General features: G+C 37.8%; 1 protein-coding gene across 1 annotated transcript; it reads right to left on the bottom strand.

The window, feature by feature from the left end:
- Nucleotides 1–7222: 7222 nt before the first annotated feature.
- On the bottom strand, nt 7223–18417 carry 42sp43 (P43 5S RNA-binding protein). Its single transcript, XM_063472702.1, has 11 exons — nt 18292–18417; nt 18075–18175; nt 17911–18007; nt 17690–17778; nt 17370–17443; nt 17127–17207; nt 16801–17030; nt 16596–16649; nt 16187–16432; nt 7683–7749; nt 7223–7350 (listed from the first exon to the last, which is right to left on the bottom strand). Exons 1-11 carry the CDS (start codon nt 18415–18417, stop codon nt 7223–7225), a joined length of 1293 nt encoding a protein of 430 aa, XP_063328772.1.
- Between the last annotated feature and the right edge of the window lie 1094 nt (nt 18418–19511).

Below are 19511 nucleotides of genomic sequence, written 5' to 3'. Positions count from 1 at the left end.
AGAGTTGCCATCAGTTAATATTAGCTACAAGGGCTGCATAATTATGGCCAAAATCATGATCAAGATTAAAATGTGATTAATTGTGCAGCCCTACTAGCTATCTCAGTTAGAATGCATAGCTATGTGTGTGCTTCACATGGTTACAGATAATAATACTAACATATCATCATCATACTATAATGAAGGAACCGTATGTAAGTCTGTATGTTTGTTCCCAAGCTCCTGCTAAATGACCCATCCAATCATGATAAAAGCGAACCTATAAATGTACAGCTTATCACTATATCCAACAATAACAAAGCCAAGCAGAATAACATCACATAGCGCCACTATTATTGACAACATTTTTACTAATGTCATGGATTTCCAAATTAATAGTGGCCTGCTTGTCTGTGACATAACTGACCACTTACCAGTTTTTACTTTGTGTGACTGTGATTTAAAAAAAAAATAGATACCAAGATTACGATAGCAAAGCGAACAATAAATGAAGAAGCAATTCATGCCTTCAATTTCGATTTAGCACAACAAGATTGGAGCTCGGTGTATGAAGAGTCAGATGTGGACAAGGCTTATGACAATTTCCTAGATATTTTCACTATGTTGTACAATAAACATTGTCCTGTAAACGAACACAAGACAAAGAAAAAAAAGATAAAAAGTCCTTGGCTCACAAAAGGAATTATCAATGCTTGCAAAAAGAAAAACAATCTGTATAAAAAGTTCATCAAAGTAAAAACAAAAGAAGTGGAACAAAGATATAAAGCATATAGAAATAAATTGACTGATATTATAAGAACGAGTAAACAACTTTATTATAGAAGAAGATTATATGAAAATAAAAACAATATAAAAGGAACTTGGGATGTGTTAAATAACTTAATTAAACAAGGATCTTCTGGAACATCATATCCTGAATATTTTATTGATGCAAATGGTGAAAATCACAACATGAGTAACGTTGTTGAAGGGTTCAATAAATTTTTTATAAATGTTGGCCCTGAACTAGCAGCGGACATCCCGTGTCAAAAAAATGAAAATATCAGTAATATAAAATCAAATCCCTTTTCACTGTTCCTCTCAGCTACTAATGAGCAAGAAGTAATAAATATCACATTAAAATGTAAAAGTAAGTCTTCAATGGATTATCATGACATAAATATGTCTGTAGTTAAACAGGTTATTCTGAATATTGCTAGTCCCTTAACATATGTCTGTAATTTATCATTTCAGTCCGGTTGTTTTCCAAAAAAAATGAAAATTGTGAAAGTAATACCACTATACAAAAGTAATGACAAACACAGTTTTACCAATTATAGGCCTATTTCTCTACTGCCTCAATTCTCAAAAATTTTAGAAAATCTTTTTAATTCAAGATTAGAAAAATTCCTTGAAAAAAATCAAATAATAAATGTTGGTCAGTATGGTTTCAGAACGCAAAGAACCACTTCAATGGCGATAATTGAGGCAGTAGAAGAAATTACTAATGCACTGGATAAAAATAAATATGCAGTTGGTATTTTTGTTGATCTTAAAAAAGCCTTTGACACAATCAATCACTCAATTTTATTGGATAAATTGGAAAGATATGGTATTCGAGGGAAAGCTGGTAACTGGTTAAAAAGTTACCTAACGGGTCGGGAACAATATGTTAGCATAGGGCATTACCATTCAGAGAAACTTGGTATTACTTGTGGTGTTCCCCAAGGGTCAGTGTTGGGACCAAAACTTTTCAATGTATACATAAATGATATTTTTGATGTTTCTCAAGTACTTAAACTCATACTGTTCGCAGATGACACCAACATATTTTTCAGTAGCGATGATTATACTGATCTTGTAATGACCGTAAACAGGGAGCTAAAATTAATAAAAAAATGGATGGATATAAATAAATTATCATTAAATATAAATCAAACTAAAGCAATGTTTTTTGGTAATTTAAAATATAATATAGAATTACCAATTATCATTGAAGGTGTACCAATTGATAATGTGAGTGAAAACAAATTTTTGGGAGTCGTAATTGATAACAAAATTTCATGGAAACCCCACATCAGACACATAAAAACCAAAATTTCAAGAAGACTCGCAGTTTTGAACAAAGTGAAACCATACCTTGATAAAGATGCACTTCGTACTCTGTACTGTACCCTGGTTCTTCCATATTTTACATATTGTGTGGAAGTGTGGGGAAACACATATAAAAATACAACTAATCCATTAGTCACAGTACAGAAACGAGCACTGCGTATTATTCACAAGGCTGGTTATCTAGATCATACTCACAAACTCTTTCTTCAGGCAAAGTTACTCAAATTCCAGGATCTGGTTAATTACAATACATCCATAATCTTATACAAAGCTTTTAATAAACTTCTACCTGCAAATTTACAAACTATATTTGAAATTCGAGATGGGGTTTATAATGTGAGAGGCTTCGGAGAATTCAAATTACCCAGAACTCGAACAACCCGTAAAGGTTTTTGTGTGTCTGTATGTGGTGTGAAAATCTGGAACAGTCTGAGTTTACAACTGAAACAATGTAAAAATATTCATAGATTTAAATTCCTCTACAAACAGTTGGTCTGGTCACAGTATACTCAATGATGGTTTTAGTGTGCTCTGTAATGTCTGTTCTCTTACCATTGCTGGTATGGATTCCAAAAAAAAAAAAAAAGTGTGTGCGTATGTATGTACATATATGTACATGTGTGTGTAGATATATATGTATGTATGTATATGTATGTGTGTTTGTTACTATGTAATTGCCTGTTACCTGTGGTAATGCAATTTATAATTAATATATTCTGTATTCAGTTATGAATGAAGGTTCTATTTGCTGTTTGCGAGCTGCCGTTGAGATGCTTGCATGTGCCCGGGGCTGTTAATGGGTTTGTTTGGTTTGCAACGATGGGCGTAGCTGCGGGAAGTTTATTGTTTTTTGTTGATGAGTGAGTATAGGGGTGGGATTTAATAAGTTTTCTTCGTCCCACTCCTTTTCAGGCAAATTTTGTTTTTTGTTTTGTGCACTTTATGTTCAATATATGTATTTTTGTTGTGCCTGAAATGAACAAATTAAAAATAAAAATAAAAAATAAAAAAAAATTACCTAGGGCACAAAGATTCATAGTATCTACTGTACATGGTGACTAATACAAATATTTGTATTGTTAAAACTGCATGATCAAGGCCGGTTTGTGAACATATGCCATTTTGTAAGCCTACAGAACCACAATTGAGATAAAAGGCCAGAAGAATTTGCTGTGAACGATGGTGTGGCCATTCTTTTACTGAGGTAAAGTATTGCCTTACCTTTTCAATCATTTTAATTTCTATGTTTACAATAAAAGCCCTTATTACGGATATTAATGTGGGGCTAAAGTGTCTGCCTTGTAGCAAAATGTTGAAAGCCATGACCTTTCAGTGTAAACGTGTAGTTTTAAACACTGCTCAAAATCACATTTAGTAGTAATTAAGTAATAATTAAGCTATTTAGGCTCATGAGTTATAGGTACATCAACATTTACAAATAATAAAAAAGACATATGTAACAATAAATATAAACAGTTGATGATGGTATGATGGATGGGGCAGGAGCCATTCTGTCTTTTCTTGTAAATTACATGTTCCTGTTGCATAATGGTTCCAAAATGTTATTAATTAAAAATGTTTTATTTAAATTTCTCAACTGTAACTGTACCAACTTTAATAGCAAAAAATGTCCATTCTAATTATAGAAATTCACTGACTTAAAAAAATGCCTAGCAGACAGCTGTTGGCCATAGTGGCCAGTGTCAGCACCCACATCTCTAACACTGATAACACTTGAACCTTAACCCTTTAATACTAATTTAAAGAGGTTAGATACATAAAAATTCACATCCCTCTCTACAGGTGTCAGTTGGAGCTAATTTGCCATATAAAGCAGGTTGCAGACATTTTTATCTCTGCTATAAAGTTGGGTATTTCAAAGTGGAGTCTTTGGAGACTTCTTCTGAATTCAGCCTCAAGCGCCCACTGCAGAAGCTGCAGTTTCTGAAAATTGGGTTCATTTTTCAGGCCCTGATTTCGCTGCTTGTTAGAGACAGCATCTGTTTACTGAAGCTTCATGATGTATTAGTCTTCTCATAACACAGCAAAGCGAAATGAGTGTACTTTCCAATAGTCTTTTTAAATTTCACAGTTCATGCTCAACATTAGATATCTTTGTGGCATATTTATTTGCTTTGAAATAATTATAACAAATAATTTGATTCAAGTTTGACTACTTCTCATAAAATAAATCAAACATAATTTTATCATGAGCGCCGCTGTATCATGCTAATCTCTTTTTATTAATGTTTTATACTTTACTTGATGCTTGCTGAAATACATTTGACTTTGCAATGACTCATTTTCCCCAAAGGGATCAATAAAGTTTCTTTCTGCATTTAAGGCTGCATATAAAAAGGAATCGCTCAGACTGCTGGTTTGTGTAACATTTTCCTCCTCCGATGCCGCTGAAGCATGTAAACTAATCACTCAGAATTACATGGCTGTTAATTGAACCCCAGCCCCCCTGCTGCTCTAAATGCATTTTCTTTTATAATGATTAAGCAGCACGTTAAAATCAGTCACTGACTCTCTGGCAAAGAGTCACTGATTAAAATGTATCAACACGAATATAATAAAACAAGAATACAGTTCTGGAGGATGTCAAAATTGATTTAATCAGGTTTCACTATTTGACCGCTTGGATAAATGATTATAATAGCCAGATCTTCTTTTTTTTTTCATAAAACAAGGTAACTGTCTCATTCTCTGATGTGATCACTTGCAGCACTATTAATTAAGAAGAAGAAGGTACTTATTGGAAGCCCGGCTTTGACTGATGAAGGAGCAAATGAAGTGAATGTAAGGACATAAGGAGAACACTGGATGCTGTGACGTGAATGTCAACCAAAGGAAGTGTAATCAAACCTAAATTAATGTCTCTGGTAATCAACTCTCATCTTAGGCAACACAGATCATTGGCCAAGAAAATCACAGCTAATCTGATCAAAATGACGCTGATAGTCTGATAAAAATAAATCATGTCAGTGTGTCATTTTCACATGGTCTTTTTTTTTCCATTCATGGCTGTATGATGCATATTCTTGTTGCAGTGAAGGAACAGTATGGCTTTTCTCGACGTATACCGTTAGCCAGGGAGTGGAAATTGAAATTGACATTCTGTGTCACTTGAATCTAAAGCTACGGAGCTTCACGGCGCATACCTATAGCAAGATACAGACCAACTGTCTTATGCAAAAAGGATAAATAACCGTTGCCAGTGCCTCTACTTGAAACAGAGAATGATGCTCCGCTTATTATACCCTCTTCATGGATTTGTTTTTATGCATATTTTTTATGATGGCAGGAAGTGAAACTACAAAGATTACAAATTTAAACAGACAAAAGAAGCACTGGGAAATTGGCACATTTTCATGTGAAAATTACCTTTCCCAAACACAAAGACCAACGATAAAGAGTAACAGCAGGGAGGCAAAGAAGAGCTTTGATGTATGATGTGACATGATCTAATGGTCGAGAAAAGATGATAAACTGCCTGCTGCTGACGGTAAGTCACTAAAGGGCGTTTGCACTAAGAGGGTATGAGGAAAAACAAATTTTCTCTGTCATTCCACTGGACCTAATCTGTGGGACAAAATAACTGCATGCAGTCATCTAGCTGAGAGAAAAATCTTCCAACAAAGCATTCCTACAGTCTGACAATAAACACTATTTGGATGACTTCCAGTGCTGTGCCTGCTCCACTTTCCTAAGAACAGAAACCTCAGTTAGATGGTGACTTTGTGACATAAATTTGTGCATAAATATATATTTTTGTTTCTGTGTGTGTGAGTGATTTACAAAATTTCAGGTCTATTAAATATTCACAAAGGCACACAATGTGAAAGCTAAGTGAAGAAAGACAATAAAAAAAAAAAAACGCTTTGTTTGCCCAAATGTCTTTGATGGAAGATTATAGGGTTAATGTGAAGGGCTATCAGGTTACGTTGATCTTGGCAGAGTAGTATGAACTCATTTCACTGTTCAAATAAAAATGGATCTCAGGTGTCTCATTTGTGCATAAGTAAAGCCTCAGAGATTAAATGCTGAAATTTAAACACAAAATCAATCAATTTTTTTTTAAATCATGTCAGCAGTAGGACTCTAGACATGACAAAGTCAGTCCACTCCTTGCATTGGGGTAAAAATACTGAAGCAACTGTTGCATTGGCATGGAATTTTGTGGAGATATTTATAGTGAATTTCCTTTCATTGTCACAAGGAGGCAAACTTCAAATGAATGAAAGAACGTCTACTAGAAGAATGTATGCTCCATACAAGATGAATACTAATGACTTTAGGAACTCTCTGATTCACATAGTTTCACTGGCAGAATACAGTACATGCAAAGAAAAGGAAAGGAAGACACAAAAACAGGCTTGTATTAGGGTAAGATTTATGCTTAAGTAGCATGTTTTTAAGTTATCACATCATTCTTTTGATCTTCATTTGTGCAATCACACTGTCTACAGTGTGATTGCACAAATGGCAAAAAAATTTAATAATTACACATATTTCTTCTTTTTTGAAAGCTACATATCCATTTTATTTGAAAAAGTCATTATTACATGCACTATTAGCATGACTGTTTCATGAACACTTATTTATACATATACATGACAACATATTCCAGAGACTCCACTGCACCAAAAAGTATTTAGCAAAATGTTTTTACAAACAATGTACACATCACGTAGACATTACATTGACTTTTATTTTGAGTTTAGCTAGTACACATAATACACTGAACAAAAATATGAACGCAACACTTTTGTTTTTGCTCCCATTTTTCATGAGCTGAACTTAAAGATCTGAAACATTTTCTACATACACAAAGGACCCATTACTATCAAATGTTGTTCACAAATCTGTCTAAATCTGTGTTAGTGAGAATTCCTCGTTTTGCCGAGATAATCCATCCCACCTCACAGGTGTGGCATGTCAAGGTGCTGATTAGACAGCATGAATATTGCACAGGCGTGCCTTAGACTGCCCACAATAAAAGGCCACTCTGAAATATGCAGTTTGATCACATAGCACAATGCTGTTGCTGCAGCCACCCAGACAGCTGCAGCAACAATCGGTTTGCATAACCACAGAATTTCTGCAAAAGCTGTCAGAAACCGTCTCAGGGAAGCTCATCTGCATGCTCGTCGTCCTCATCGGGGTCTGGACCTGACTGCAGTTCGTCACTGTAACCAACTTGAGTGGGCAAATGCTCACATTTGATGGTGTCTGGCAGGTTGGAGAGGTGTTCTGTTGACAGATGTTTTTAATGTTCACGGCAGATGGCAGAGAGCTTGTGTTGCGTCGTGTGCATGAGCAGTTTGCTGACGTCAACGTTGTGGATTGAGTGACCCATGGTGGCGGTGGGGTTATGGACAATGAACACGAGTGCATTTTATTGTTGGCATTTTGAATGCACAGAGATACCGTGTTGAGATCCTGAGGACCATTGTTGTGACATTTATCCATGACCATAACCTCATGTTACAGCATGATAATGCATGGCCCCATATTGCAAGGATCTGTACACAATTCCTTGGAAGCTGAAAGTATCCCAGTTCTTGCATGGCCAGCATACTCACCAGACATGTACCCATTGAGCATGTTTGGGACGCTCGGCTCGGCGGATATGACAGCGTGTTCCAGTTCCTGCCAATATTCAGCAACTTTGCACAAGCATTGAAGAGGAGTGGACCAACATTCCAGCCCGCAATCAACAACCTGATCAACTCTATGCCCATTGCACACCATTTGCCTCACAAGTTGCAACACATCTCCATTTGATGTGTTGCACTGTGTGAGGCAAATGGTTGCCACACCAGATACTGACTGGTTTTGCGACATCTGTAGCATTGTACCGTGTGATCAAACTGCATATTTCAGAGTGGCCTTTTATTGTGGGCAGTCTAAGGCACACCTGTGCAATATTCATGTTGTCTAATCAGCTCCTTGACATGCCACACCTGTGAGGTGGGATGGATTATCTCGGCAAACGAGGAATTCTCACTAACACAGATTTAGACAGATTTGTGAACAATATTTGATAGTAATGGGTCCTTTGTGTATGTAGAAAATGTTTCAGATCTTTAAGTTCAGCTCATGAAAAATGGGAGCAAAAACAAAAGTGTTGCATTCATATTTTTGTTCAGTGTATTTACCATTGTTAAGGATTTGAATGTTATAAAAATGATTCCCAAAAGCTATACAATGCTGATTCATAAATTTCATAAAGTGATTGCACGTTTACCTAAATCTTCCTTAGTGACTGCTGTACTCTATAGACATAGCCACTGTAACATTACCCATTAGTGTCTGGATTTTCATTTTAAGCATTTTTGGGGCTAAAGTGGCCGTCCATAGATCCATAAACTGTAACTGAGTCATTCACACACTCAGTGCCATTTTAAATTGGTAACACTGGGTCAAAAAATGCAAATATTTCTATGAATTTATCATTTAATTTCATCTGAAAAATGATTTGTTCAACTACATATAAAAATCCTATTTACATGTTCTAAGAGTTAAAGAGACCTGGCATTACTCATTTTGAAAAGGTGTATGATCTGTTTTGAAGCATTATGTAATTAAATCAATGACTTAAACATTACAAAAATAAAATAAATAACTGATGAAATGTTATCAATTTTTCAAATATTAAATTATGTTAATTCATCACCATCTACACTCACATACATACATCCAGCCCACCACAACCCTGGTCTGGACAAGCAGAGGAAAATAGATGGATGGATGTTTTGTTTTGTTTTTTAAAACGCACAGGTAACAACGTGTATGGGACATAACTGAGGTGACATCACACCAGTCAATGCCCACCCACCTGTATGATCAATAACATACAATTTTGATTATGTGATTTCACATCAGGGCTCAGCCAAATACAGCAACAACAATAATAATAACAATAATGATAATAATTTAAATTCATTAGGTGAAAAATTAAACCCATGATATCTCATCTGTTTGACCTGTTGCCCTCCGGCAGGCACTACAGGTCGCTAATATCCAGGACAACAGACTCAGCTTATTTACAACAACACTGAACCTCAACATATACTGATTCCCACCACCACTACTACTACCACCTCTTCCACTCCTTCTCTTCCTCTTCCTGCAGTCATCATGTATAGTATCACAGCCAGGTGTATTTCTTGTTCAATGAGCATTTTCTTAAATTACTTGAAACTCAGTGTAATGTTGTCTGTCATTGGTAAAGTCATTGTGAAATTCGGAAATAACTTGCAGCATATTGCTACTCCCTAGAATGAATTTTATTGCATCAGTACCTTGTCACCATACCTTATATATACTTTATATATGTACTTTTTATATTTTCTGTGCGAACGATTGTGTTTGTTCTTCATTTCTCTTTGAGGTACATAGTAAAACTACAATAAAAGTCTACTAATTCCAGTATTGAATCCTGTATAATTATACTGCCCCTTCAATCTCGGGTTTCAATGACTCCTAATGATTCATCTTGGTGCAGATGAATGGAGCGCCTATTGTGTTTCTTACTATGGTAGCGCTTTTGCAAGAGTTCAAGCTCAAAAGGCTACCTTTAAACTAAGCACTGGAGACATGTTTTAAAATATATATCTAAAATTTATCTGTCTATTAAATTCAGATGGTGTTTTCCTCCTGACCTTTGTGTTATGGAACATTTTGTGACAAGTATCTTTTGTTTGCTTGTTGCTATGTAGTATTTTAGATTTCCTTACATGGTATAAAGAGCTGTAGGGCTGCAGCAGAGTGTGCCCTGAAGGAAGCTGAGTACATTAACAGCTTTGCAGAATGGTCCCCATTTTATAGTTATTGTGTTTCTCCTTTCAGTATAGTAGGCATGTGGTTGGGTTACCGCTATGTGAAAAGCTCTCTTAAAACAGGGCCATGGGAAAATGGAGAAAAGGGAGGGGGAAAAGGTTTTGGGTCATCTATTCTGGAGGACGTCAGCTAAATCAGGGCATGACGACTGTATGGTTAACCTACTTCAGTATTTCTCCTTGTTTTGTGATTTTCTGAACCAGCGTGTTTCTCTTTCTGTGAGAGTCTGGGCTTTCTCTGTGTTGTAAATGAGAATGGAAAATAGAAATATGGGTTACTACTCAAATTAAACAAGGCTTTACTGACTGCGAAAAAAACAGGAACACTGACACTTCAGACTACATCAAAAACATTTCCATAATTAGGGAGAACATTCAAATGCTTTAACCACATTAATGTTTTTTTTAAAAGGTAGACCACTGTGTAAGAAAAATAAACTGAGACATTTCCTTTTTTTCCAAAATGTGCTAATTTTGATTTTGGATACCAAAAGCACTGTGTTCCCACTATATTTTATCACCTCTTCTTCTATCAATCATTTGGGAACTGAAGAGTCAAGTGCTGTAAATTTTTAAATGGGATTTCACTTTTTCAATAATCTAGGGCCTGCTGTGTCATATTTTATAATGTCTCACTGAAATGCACAAGGCCTTTCTAATTTCTTAATGCCATCATATGTTGCTCTAAAATTTGTGTATATCTTTTTGCATTGATTATATCTTGATTATGTCTTATGTCTGCAAGTTACTCATTGCAAATTACTCGTGCTGGATTTTGAACAGTGCATGCTGATGACAATGCCCCACTCTGCTTTAACCCAAACAATAAGAACTGTTTACACCTGTTTCAGCTGCTCATTAATGCAATGTTAGACAAATGAAATCCTATATCAAAAAAATCCGCCAGTCAAATGGCAGCAATTTATTGCATTTATACGCATTATGCATTAAAATGCCGAAGAAAGGGTCTTTAAGAGATTTTGAAGGTGGCATTGTGCCAGACAGGCTGCTCTTAGTATTTCAGAAACTGATGATCTATCTGGATTTTGGTCCAAAAAGAGAAAATATTTAGTGAGCAGCAATTGCTTGGGTGAAAATGCCTTGTTGGGTGCTGTCTTAGCTCTCTGGCTGTGCAGGTGCCCATATGCCATATGGCTGTAATGCAACGGTTTGAGTGCAACCTGTGGCCCTTTGCTGCGTCTCCCCCTGTTTTCTGTCTATTCTCCATTGATAATCTATCAAAAAAAGGGCAAAATGTCAAAATATAAATATTTAAAAATGAAAATGTCTTGTTGATGTTAGAGGAGAATAGCCAGAGCACTTTGAGTTGATATAAAGGCAACATTAAGTCAAATAACCACTTGCTTTATCCCAAGGTATGTATAGCGGCATGTGTTAATGTACATTAGCAGAAAATCACTTTAGGTGCAAATTCCTATATTTTATGGAAAATAAATTTATGAATAGAATATAGCTACTACTATTAGTTATATTATGCACCGACTTTCCTTATTAGAATATCCAAACGTGTACTTTGAATGCTCTTAGTTCTTGATTTTAGAATGGTTCATCAATTACTATCTATTATCTCTTAACTCACTTTACACAAAAGGGATGAATAAGTAAATCCAAGACTTCTTATACATTTCTCAAAATAATTAAAGGAACGCTTTTTAAACAGAGTATAGCATCAAGTCAATTAATTTCTGGGATATTGATCTCAGTTAAGCAGCAGAGAGGGTTTATTAATGATATTAACAACAGGTGTAAAAGAGGGGCACCAATGAGACAAGTCCACCAGAAAAACAGGAATGGTTTTATAGGTGGAGGCTACTGACATTTTTCCCTTCTCATTTTTGCTGCATCTCCCAGCACACCCTCAAGAGCATGGAGTACTCCAGGAGACAGGCAGATAATGGAGGAGAGCTGAACAGAGCTGTAGAAGAGCCTTAAACCATTAGCAGGACAAGTATTTGCTCCTTTGTGGAAGGAGGAACAGGATGAGCTCAGAGCCCTACAAAATGACCTTCAGCAGGTCACAGGTGTGAATATTTCTGACCAAACAATTAGAAGTAGAATTCATGAGGCTTGAGTGTCATACATTCCTCTAGAGGGCCTTGTGCTCACTGCCCAGCACCAAAGAGCTGGATTAGCTTTTGCCATAGAATACCATAAGTGGCATCTCCACCACTGGCACCCTGTGCTTTTCACACATGTGAGAAGCTTCACACTGAGCACATGTGACAGACATGATTGGCTCTGAAGAAGTGTTATGCTGCTCCTAACATTGTTCAGCATGACTGGTTTGGTGGTGGTCTGGGGAGGCATATCTATGGAGGGACGCACACACATCTGCAGGCTTGGCAACGGCACCCTGACTGGCATTAGGTATCGAGATGAAATTCTTGGACCCATTGTTAGACCCTGTGGTGGTGCAGTGGGTATCGGGTCCTCCCCTCATGTGATGAGAGTATGCAAACTGTTCCTGGAGGATGCAGAAATTAATACTATTGATTGGCCCCTGAGCTTGGCTTATCTAAATCTAGGAGAACACCTCTGGGATATTCAACACTACTTAACACTGCCAATGTGTACCTCAGAACACCATCCGTCATGTCATTAGGAGCATGCCCCAACATTGTCAGGTTTGCAGTAACAGTAAGTGGGGACCATACAACCATTTTGTGTTCCTACAATGAAATTTTGGCAAAATGGGCTCGCTTCTTCACCTTGATTTTCAGGTGATCTTTGAATTACGCCCTTTGTAGGTTGATCATTTTAATTTCCATCAAACAATGTGGCTTCCTTTCATTCCATAACAAGTTATCCAGTCCATGTCACTGTAGATATCCAGCATGATTTTTTTCCCTATTGAGATCTGATGTGTTTTCAAAGTGTCCCTTTAATTTTTTGAGCAGTGTAGTTGTACCAGCACGAGGCACCAACACTAAGCGTACACACTGTGCTTTTCTTACCTGTAAAATTACAACTGAAATAGAGTTCCTGTTTGTTGTGTTAGAGATGAAAACAAAAATGCAGGTTTTCACTGCAGATGAGACATTAGCTGAATCATTTTGTTGCCTTTCAAGCCTCTCAGTTAGTTTTAGCTCCTGTAGGTCAAGGCAATTTTGTCGAGAAGCTTACGTCATCAGAATAAAAAATGACTCATAGCAGAATTGAGGTAAGTCAGAGGTATTGTTGATGCATTTTTCCCTCGAGTTGAAAAAACCACTAGCAATGCCACCTTTAATTAAAAATCAAGAGAGTGATGGTTATATAAAAATACAACATAGATGTTTTCACACTATGTTGCAGTTCTGCTGTGTGTGTTGCATGTGTACTCCTTGCACTTAATGCATCCTTGTCTTCAAAGTCACCATCAGAATGAGTTGTTGGTGTAGCTCACTTGGTTCACCAGGTGACCTACAGTGCTGTGAAAAAGTATTTCCCAAACACTATATATAGGGCTGAAGAAGAGCCATCAATGTTGAACTGCAAGTTGAGATTAGTTTGGATAAAAGTTGAAAGGTGTGAGTAAAAATTTATAAATTAGGGGAAATTGCTTGAGACTGGATGGAATTTATATCCTGGAACTAAAAGAGCCTTTCTAAGGACTTGGAAACAAGAACAGCTACAATAAATAAGTAATGAAACCAATACTTCATCAGATAGTCATGAATATGAAACCATGTCCCAGTCACCCTTGCAGTGATGGTATTGTAAAATTGCTTTTGTGCTACTCTGATGCACAAGCTGCAAAAATCAACCTCAGAAAGTTAGACCAAAGGTCATGCTCACTCTGTGGATAATTGGCATGGCCTTTACAGAGAGCCAGAGGAGGGTGATGAGGGTGCAGTTAAATTTGAGTGAATCAGTTTGATAGTGTTGCTGGTATCCATCCAGCACTTGGCCCCTGACATCAGACAGCCCGCTGACTCTTGTGGCACCTGCTGAAAACAATTATCAACTCTGTCAACAAGGAACATCCAATCACTCCAGTATTTTCCACAGCAAACACTGTCCTAGTTCTTCTAAAAATAAGTTTTTTTTTAATCTATTGACAAAATCTTGTTTACTGTGTGCATCACCATAGAAACACACGCCTTTTACATTTCTGCTTCCGTCTTACCCTGAAAGTCACATCACACTTCCAAAGCAATATCAGGATCTCGAGAGGCTCTCAGTGTTTGATGCTTTTATCTGTGCTTTGAGAATGACATTTTATAAAGGAATGAGCTATACAGTGACCACGGGAAAGAATTGCGGATGACGCAGACACGGTTAACTGCTGGAGGATGATTGTGTGAACCTGAAAACTGATCTTACAGCTCGGCAGAGCATGTAGGTCAGCTGTGGTGTGATATAGAATAATGTATGACATCAAAAGAGGGAAAGAGGCCAGAGGCAGCACAATGACCTCCGGCTAAGCAATGAGAAACACAGAAGTAAAGACACCATTCAAACTCAAAGTGACAGGCTGTTGCAGAGCTGCACTGAAGCTTTGAAATGGACTCCGTCTTGCTCCACTAGACCAAGAGAGAGAAGACTTACTCAACAGATAACAAGGAAATGGTTTTACTGAACTCCCAGACAAAAATGAAGTGGGAAAATGTATTAAATATGAGACCATTTGATTTTAAAATGCAGATTTTATTTTCTGCAGGGTCATTTCTTAGTTGCAAATAAACAAGTTAGAGATCAACCAGTGGCTTCTATTGATTTTTTTTCCTCACCTAAATGCCAGCCAAATAACACACACCACCCTCATTACTCTTAAAAGCTTGAAGGGTATAAACTAAAGCAAGAACAATTAACCCATGAGCAAATGCCAACTATTGTGGATTAACGGTTCAAACATTTTAAACCAAGCCTAAAAGTACTGATGCCTTCATAAATTGTCTGTGTAATAAATATCACTTGATTTTGAACCATCAAGACGACATTTACAGGAGTGAAACATTTTAAGGTTTCATTACCCACACCTAGAGAACTTAATGCAATCCCAAAAGAGCTGCCGGTCTACAAACTAGGAATTTGTCATTAACATAAGCTAGGGCATGAATGTAACAGCCCAGTATACACCACAACAATGACTAATGCTAAAGCCATTGTTAATTCGTTCTCTTACACTTATCTTTCTGAAACCGGAGATCATGGCTAAGCCTTTGCATCAAATTGCATTAAACTAAATCTGTGGAAGTGGCCACTAACTGTAGGCCACTTCCACAGATTTAGTGTAATGCATTGATGCAATTTCAACACTGAATTTTGAGAACCTTTAGGAGAGTTTGGTTTGATTTTAACAGCAATTTCTTTCTCTGTTTTGCATTTCTGTTCTCGCCTGTATGTGTGTGATTGGCCAAAGCTGTCATATGTTTTTAAAAACGTGGCTGGTAGAAGTTATAGAAGCTCAAACATCTCCCTTCATGTAGGGAGACACATCCATGTTATGAACTACTGAAGTCTTTATTGTGTAACACCATAACCGCAAAGAACCGAGGTTGTACACTGGAGTTGCAGCTCAACTTTGGACAGGTGGCCAAATTTACTCTATACATATGAACTGCCATTCCCCTTTTGTGTAACTAAACAAAAAGGCCAGGCTCTAAACTGCAACAGCTTAACCTCCATTGTACAGATCTGACAGCAGACACTCATCTTTATGTTCAAAGTCTCATCCACCTCCAAAAATGACATGCTGTGTGACTCAGTTCTTACTCATGTGCAGCGCTTCGTTCATATTTAATGAGCTTCAACATGTTCAGCAAATGTCAACTGATGTGTGCAGCCAAAGCGAGCACAAAAGAGATGCAGGAGAAGAACAGCTGTTTGAGTGTGTTCACAATGAGATGCAATTATAATATGACTAAACAAATCTTGGTCCTTCAGCACCTGCCACTGATGGCTGACCTTCAGCAGTTCACCTAAACACTCACTCAGAATTCAAGCACCACTTTGATGAAAATCACAACTAATTTTATTGGGTCAAAAGCCATGTTACAAAATAAGCGTTTCAGCTGAGACCTGCCGTCTTCAGAATAAGACTCAAAAGCTTGACATCCTAATCAATGTGTCAAGTCACACTGCTTTGAAATTTAAGTATTTTAATGTATACAATCTACATTCAAAAGGAAAAAGACCCATTGTCTAAACAAGAAAAAAAAAACTTTGTACTTTGTTTCAAAGTTGAACCAAACTTAACCAAAAAGCACTTGGCCTGGAAGCATCCTTGTTTAACCTTTTACTGGCGCAATCTCGTTCTCCAGAGCCTGATACTGTTTGATCCCAAACAGGTTACGCAGATTGACTTCTGGGTCAACATAGTGATGGATCTTGCGCTCATTGAAGAGGCCTGAGAGGTTCGTTTCCACCTTGGCACGTCTGGAGATTCGCATGCGCAGAGCAAATAGGTGATGCAGGTTTTCCTCCACGAGTGGCAGATTTTGTCCATTCAAGCGCTTCTGCCAGGTTTTTCTGGGTCGCTGCCGTTTCTGTTGAGTCAGAAAATTAAAATGATAAACTTGGTTTACCTCCACATATTAAAAATAAATGAATTAGTGAACCCCAGATTTAGACCTGAAGAATTTAAATTGTAACAGGTTTGCAGAGAAATATGTAGGTGCTTTAGTCTACTTCTACACTATTAGGTCTTACTTTCAGAGTGGTAGCATTTGGGTCATGGCGAAGTAGGTGTCTTGTCATACTCTCCTGCAGAATAAAAACAGTCACTACACAAGTTCCAAAAAATTGTAAATCAAGTTTATTATTAAAGCTACTTTAAAACTGGATGTTATGTTTCACTGCCATCTCTTTTGATTTAAAGTAGGTACACATTTCCAGTTTCTTGCTAGAGACTTACCCGCATAGCAAACATGCGAGTACAGTCAGGGAAGGAACATCTGTATTTGAGCAGGTCAAGGTGCACCTTGCGAATATGGTGCTGCAGGTTAAAGGTTGTAGAAAAGTAAGCCTGGCAGTCATCTCTGGGACAGACCAGCACAGGCTTGTGGGAAGCATGCATCCGCTTGTGCCTCCGCAAAGAATCCACTTTCTTAAACTCCTTCTTGCACACTTGGCATGTAAATGTTGCTGCAACACACAAAAAAGTAATGATTAACTGGGCCATCCTTTAACCACAAAGCACCGAGTAGGGAAACAAAAACTATGGTCTATGGTCAAATTCACCTGGGTGTTTAATCATGTGTTTCTGAAGTTTCCCCCAGGTATGTTCAAATACCTGGCAATTAGTATGAGGGCAGCGGTAACCTGCAGAGACCAGACAAATGAGATCATCCACCGTCTCCCTTCTGGGCCATGTTTATTTTGTCTTCAATGCATGAAAAGGTTACACGCAAAAGCATTCAACCCCATTTTAATGAAAAAACTGTACCGAGATTAAAGACAAGTCCCCACCAAGATTAAACCAACCTGCATGCTTCTTCTCGTGGGCTTTGCGGGCAATATGGGAGTCAAATGTGGCAGCGCATCCATCCTTCGAACATCTAAGTATCCCAGGAGTAAAGACAGAAGTAAAAATTAATCACAGAGACCACCCCCACACAGGCACTGGCAGCTCATTCTGCAGGTATAAAAGCCGATTAAAGCAGTAAAAGTATCATCTTCAATACAGAAACTCATTTGACAGCTTCAGCCATTTCTTTAAGTCACACAGTAGTGTCAGTATATGTTAAAGCAGAGCAAAATCTGAACTATATTTTCTATGAAGCTAAGCTATTACATGGACTTACTTGAACTTGGCAACCATTTCATGTTCCTTCAGGTGCAACTTAAACAATCTGCGCTTTTTGAAGGTCAGAGAGCAGTTTGGGTGTTTGCACTATAGGACGGGAATGCACAAGTGATTAAAATGACAAGGCTTGAAAACCGGTTTATCTCAAAAGTAAACGAAGCTGGTGTAAATTATGCAGTTTTGGTGCCATCTGGTGGATAAGTTTATATTCACACAAACCTTGAAGTACTTATTTTTGTCTCCATGGGCGAAGCGCACGTGTCTCTTCAATTTGCTTGCGTGAAAGAAAGCCTTTGTACAGGTCACAAACTTGCATCTGCATAAATCAGAAACCAAAGTGAGACGACAGCTGAGAGAAGGAAAACCGTGTTTGAGTTACTTACTTGAATTGCTTTTCCCCGGTGTGCTCAAGCATGTGGCGTCGCAGGTGAGAGCTTCTGGAAAAGCGACGACCGCAGCCGGCAACTGTACATTGGCACGGGCGCTGCACACATTTATCATAGTTGTAAAATTACTGTTTCTTACTTTATTTTTCAGTTTGAAGGGTTTATCCGCTAGTTAGAAAGGCTTTGGCACTGCGTGATTAAATATTTTCCTTACCGCCCCGGTGTGCACAGTCTCATGCTCTTTGAGTTTCCACTGCCTGGTGAAAGTTGCGCCACACTCGCCATGAGAACAGCTGAACAACTCCAGCGGTTGACCGCCGACAGGTTTCCCAGCTCGCATGTCATTCATTTTCTTCTGATATCTGAAAGCTACTCTAAATACAGAACGTTATGGAAGCCGCGCGGCTGCTCCCTGCCTGTCTTATACTCTCTGGAAAGCTTTTAATTAGTTAATTGGCAGCGTCCTGACGCCAGGCGATGAGTCAGGCTTTACTATACTCTAAGAGAGAACCTGAAACTAATTAACTGCTAATTATCTCATTTTCCGCCACTTGGCCCAGCTGTAGTCACACAAACCTGGGCAAACCAGCACATCAATCAGTTCATCACGTTGCTGTCCATGAGTGCTGCTATACTTTTTTTCCTGAAGTGATACAATGACGGCCAAAGAAGACACATCAGAGATTAAAAACAGCAAACTGTGATGTAAAATTCGAATAAGGGGGCTATACTGTAAACATGTCTTCATGAAATTGGCTCATATTTAACAATAAAGACTCTTTCAACAACACCCCTTACTAACACTCCACTCTGAAGCTCTTATCAGAGTTATACTTGTGGCAAGAGGTACCATGGGAAATATAGACTCACTGCCCACTTTATTAAGTACATCTTGCTACCAGCAGGTTGGGTCTTTTTTGGGGGGGGGGGGGGGGGGCTTTAGAGCATTCTTAATTCACCACGAGACAAATTCAACATGGTGCAGAAAAAAACTGCTCAGAGATTTTGGTCCAAATTTATATGATAGCTTAACACAGTGGCTGGAAACTTGTCAGCTGCACACCCATGATACAGACCTCCAGTTCCACCACATCCCAAAGATTCTCTATTAGACTGAGATACAGTCACTGTGAAGGCCACTTGAGCACAGTGAACTCATTGGTATGTTCAAGAAACCAGGTGAAGGTGATTTAAGCTTTGTGGCACGGCACATTATTCTGCTGGAAGCAACTATCAGAAATGTACATGAGTAAAAAGATGGACATGCTCAGCAATAATATTCAGGTAGGCTGTGGCATTTAAATGATATTCAGTTAGTATTAAAGAGCCAAGAAAATATCCCCCACATCATTACACCACTAGCCTGAACCATTGAGGAAAGAACAGAGAATGAACAGAGGATTTTGAGTTGTTTACACATTTTGAATTTTAACA

This window comes from Pelmatolapia mariae, linkage group LG4 (genome assembly GCF_036321145.2).
Source record: "Pelmatolapia mariae isolate MD_Pm_ZW linkage group LG4, Pm_UMD_F_2, whole genome shotgun sequence".
Lineage (NCBI taxonomy): Eukaryota > Metazoa > Chordata > Actinopteri > Cichliformes > Cichlidae > Pelmatolapia > Pelmatolapia mariae.
The sequence above is the reverse complement of the archived record's forward strand: the minus strand, read 5'-3'. Positions and strand labels throughout refer to the sequence as shown.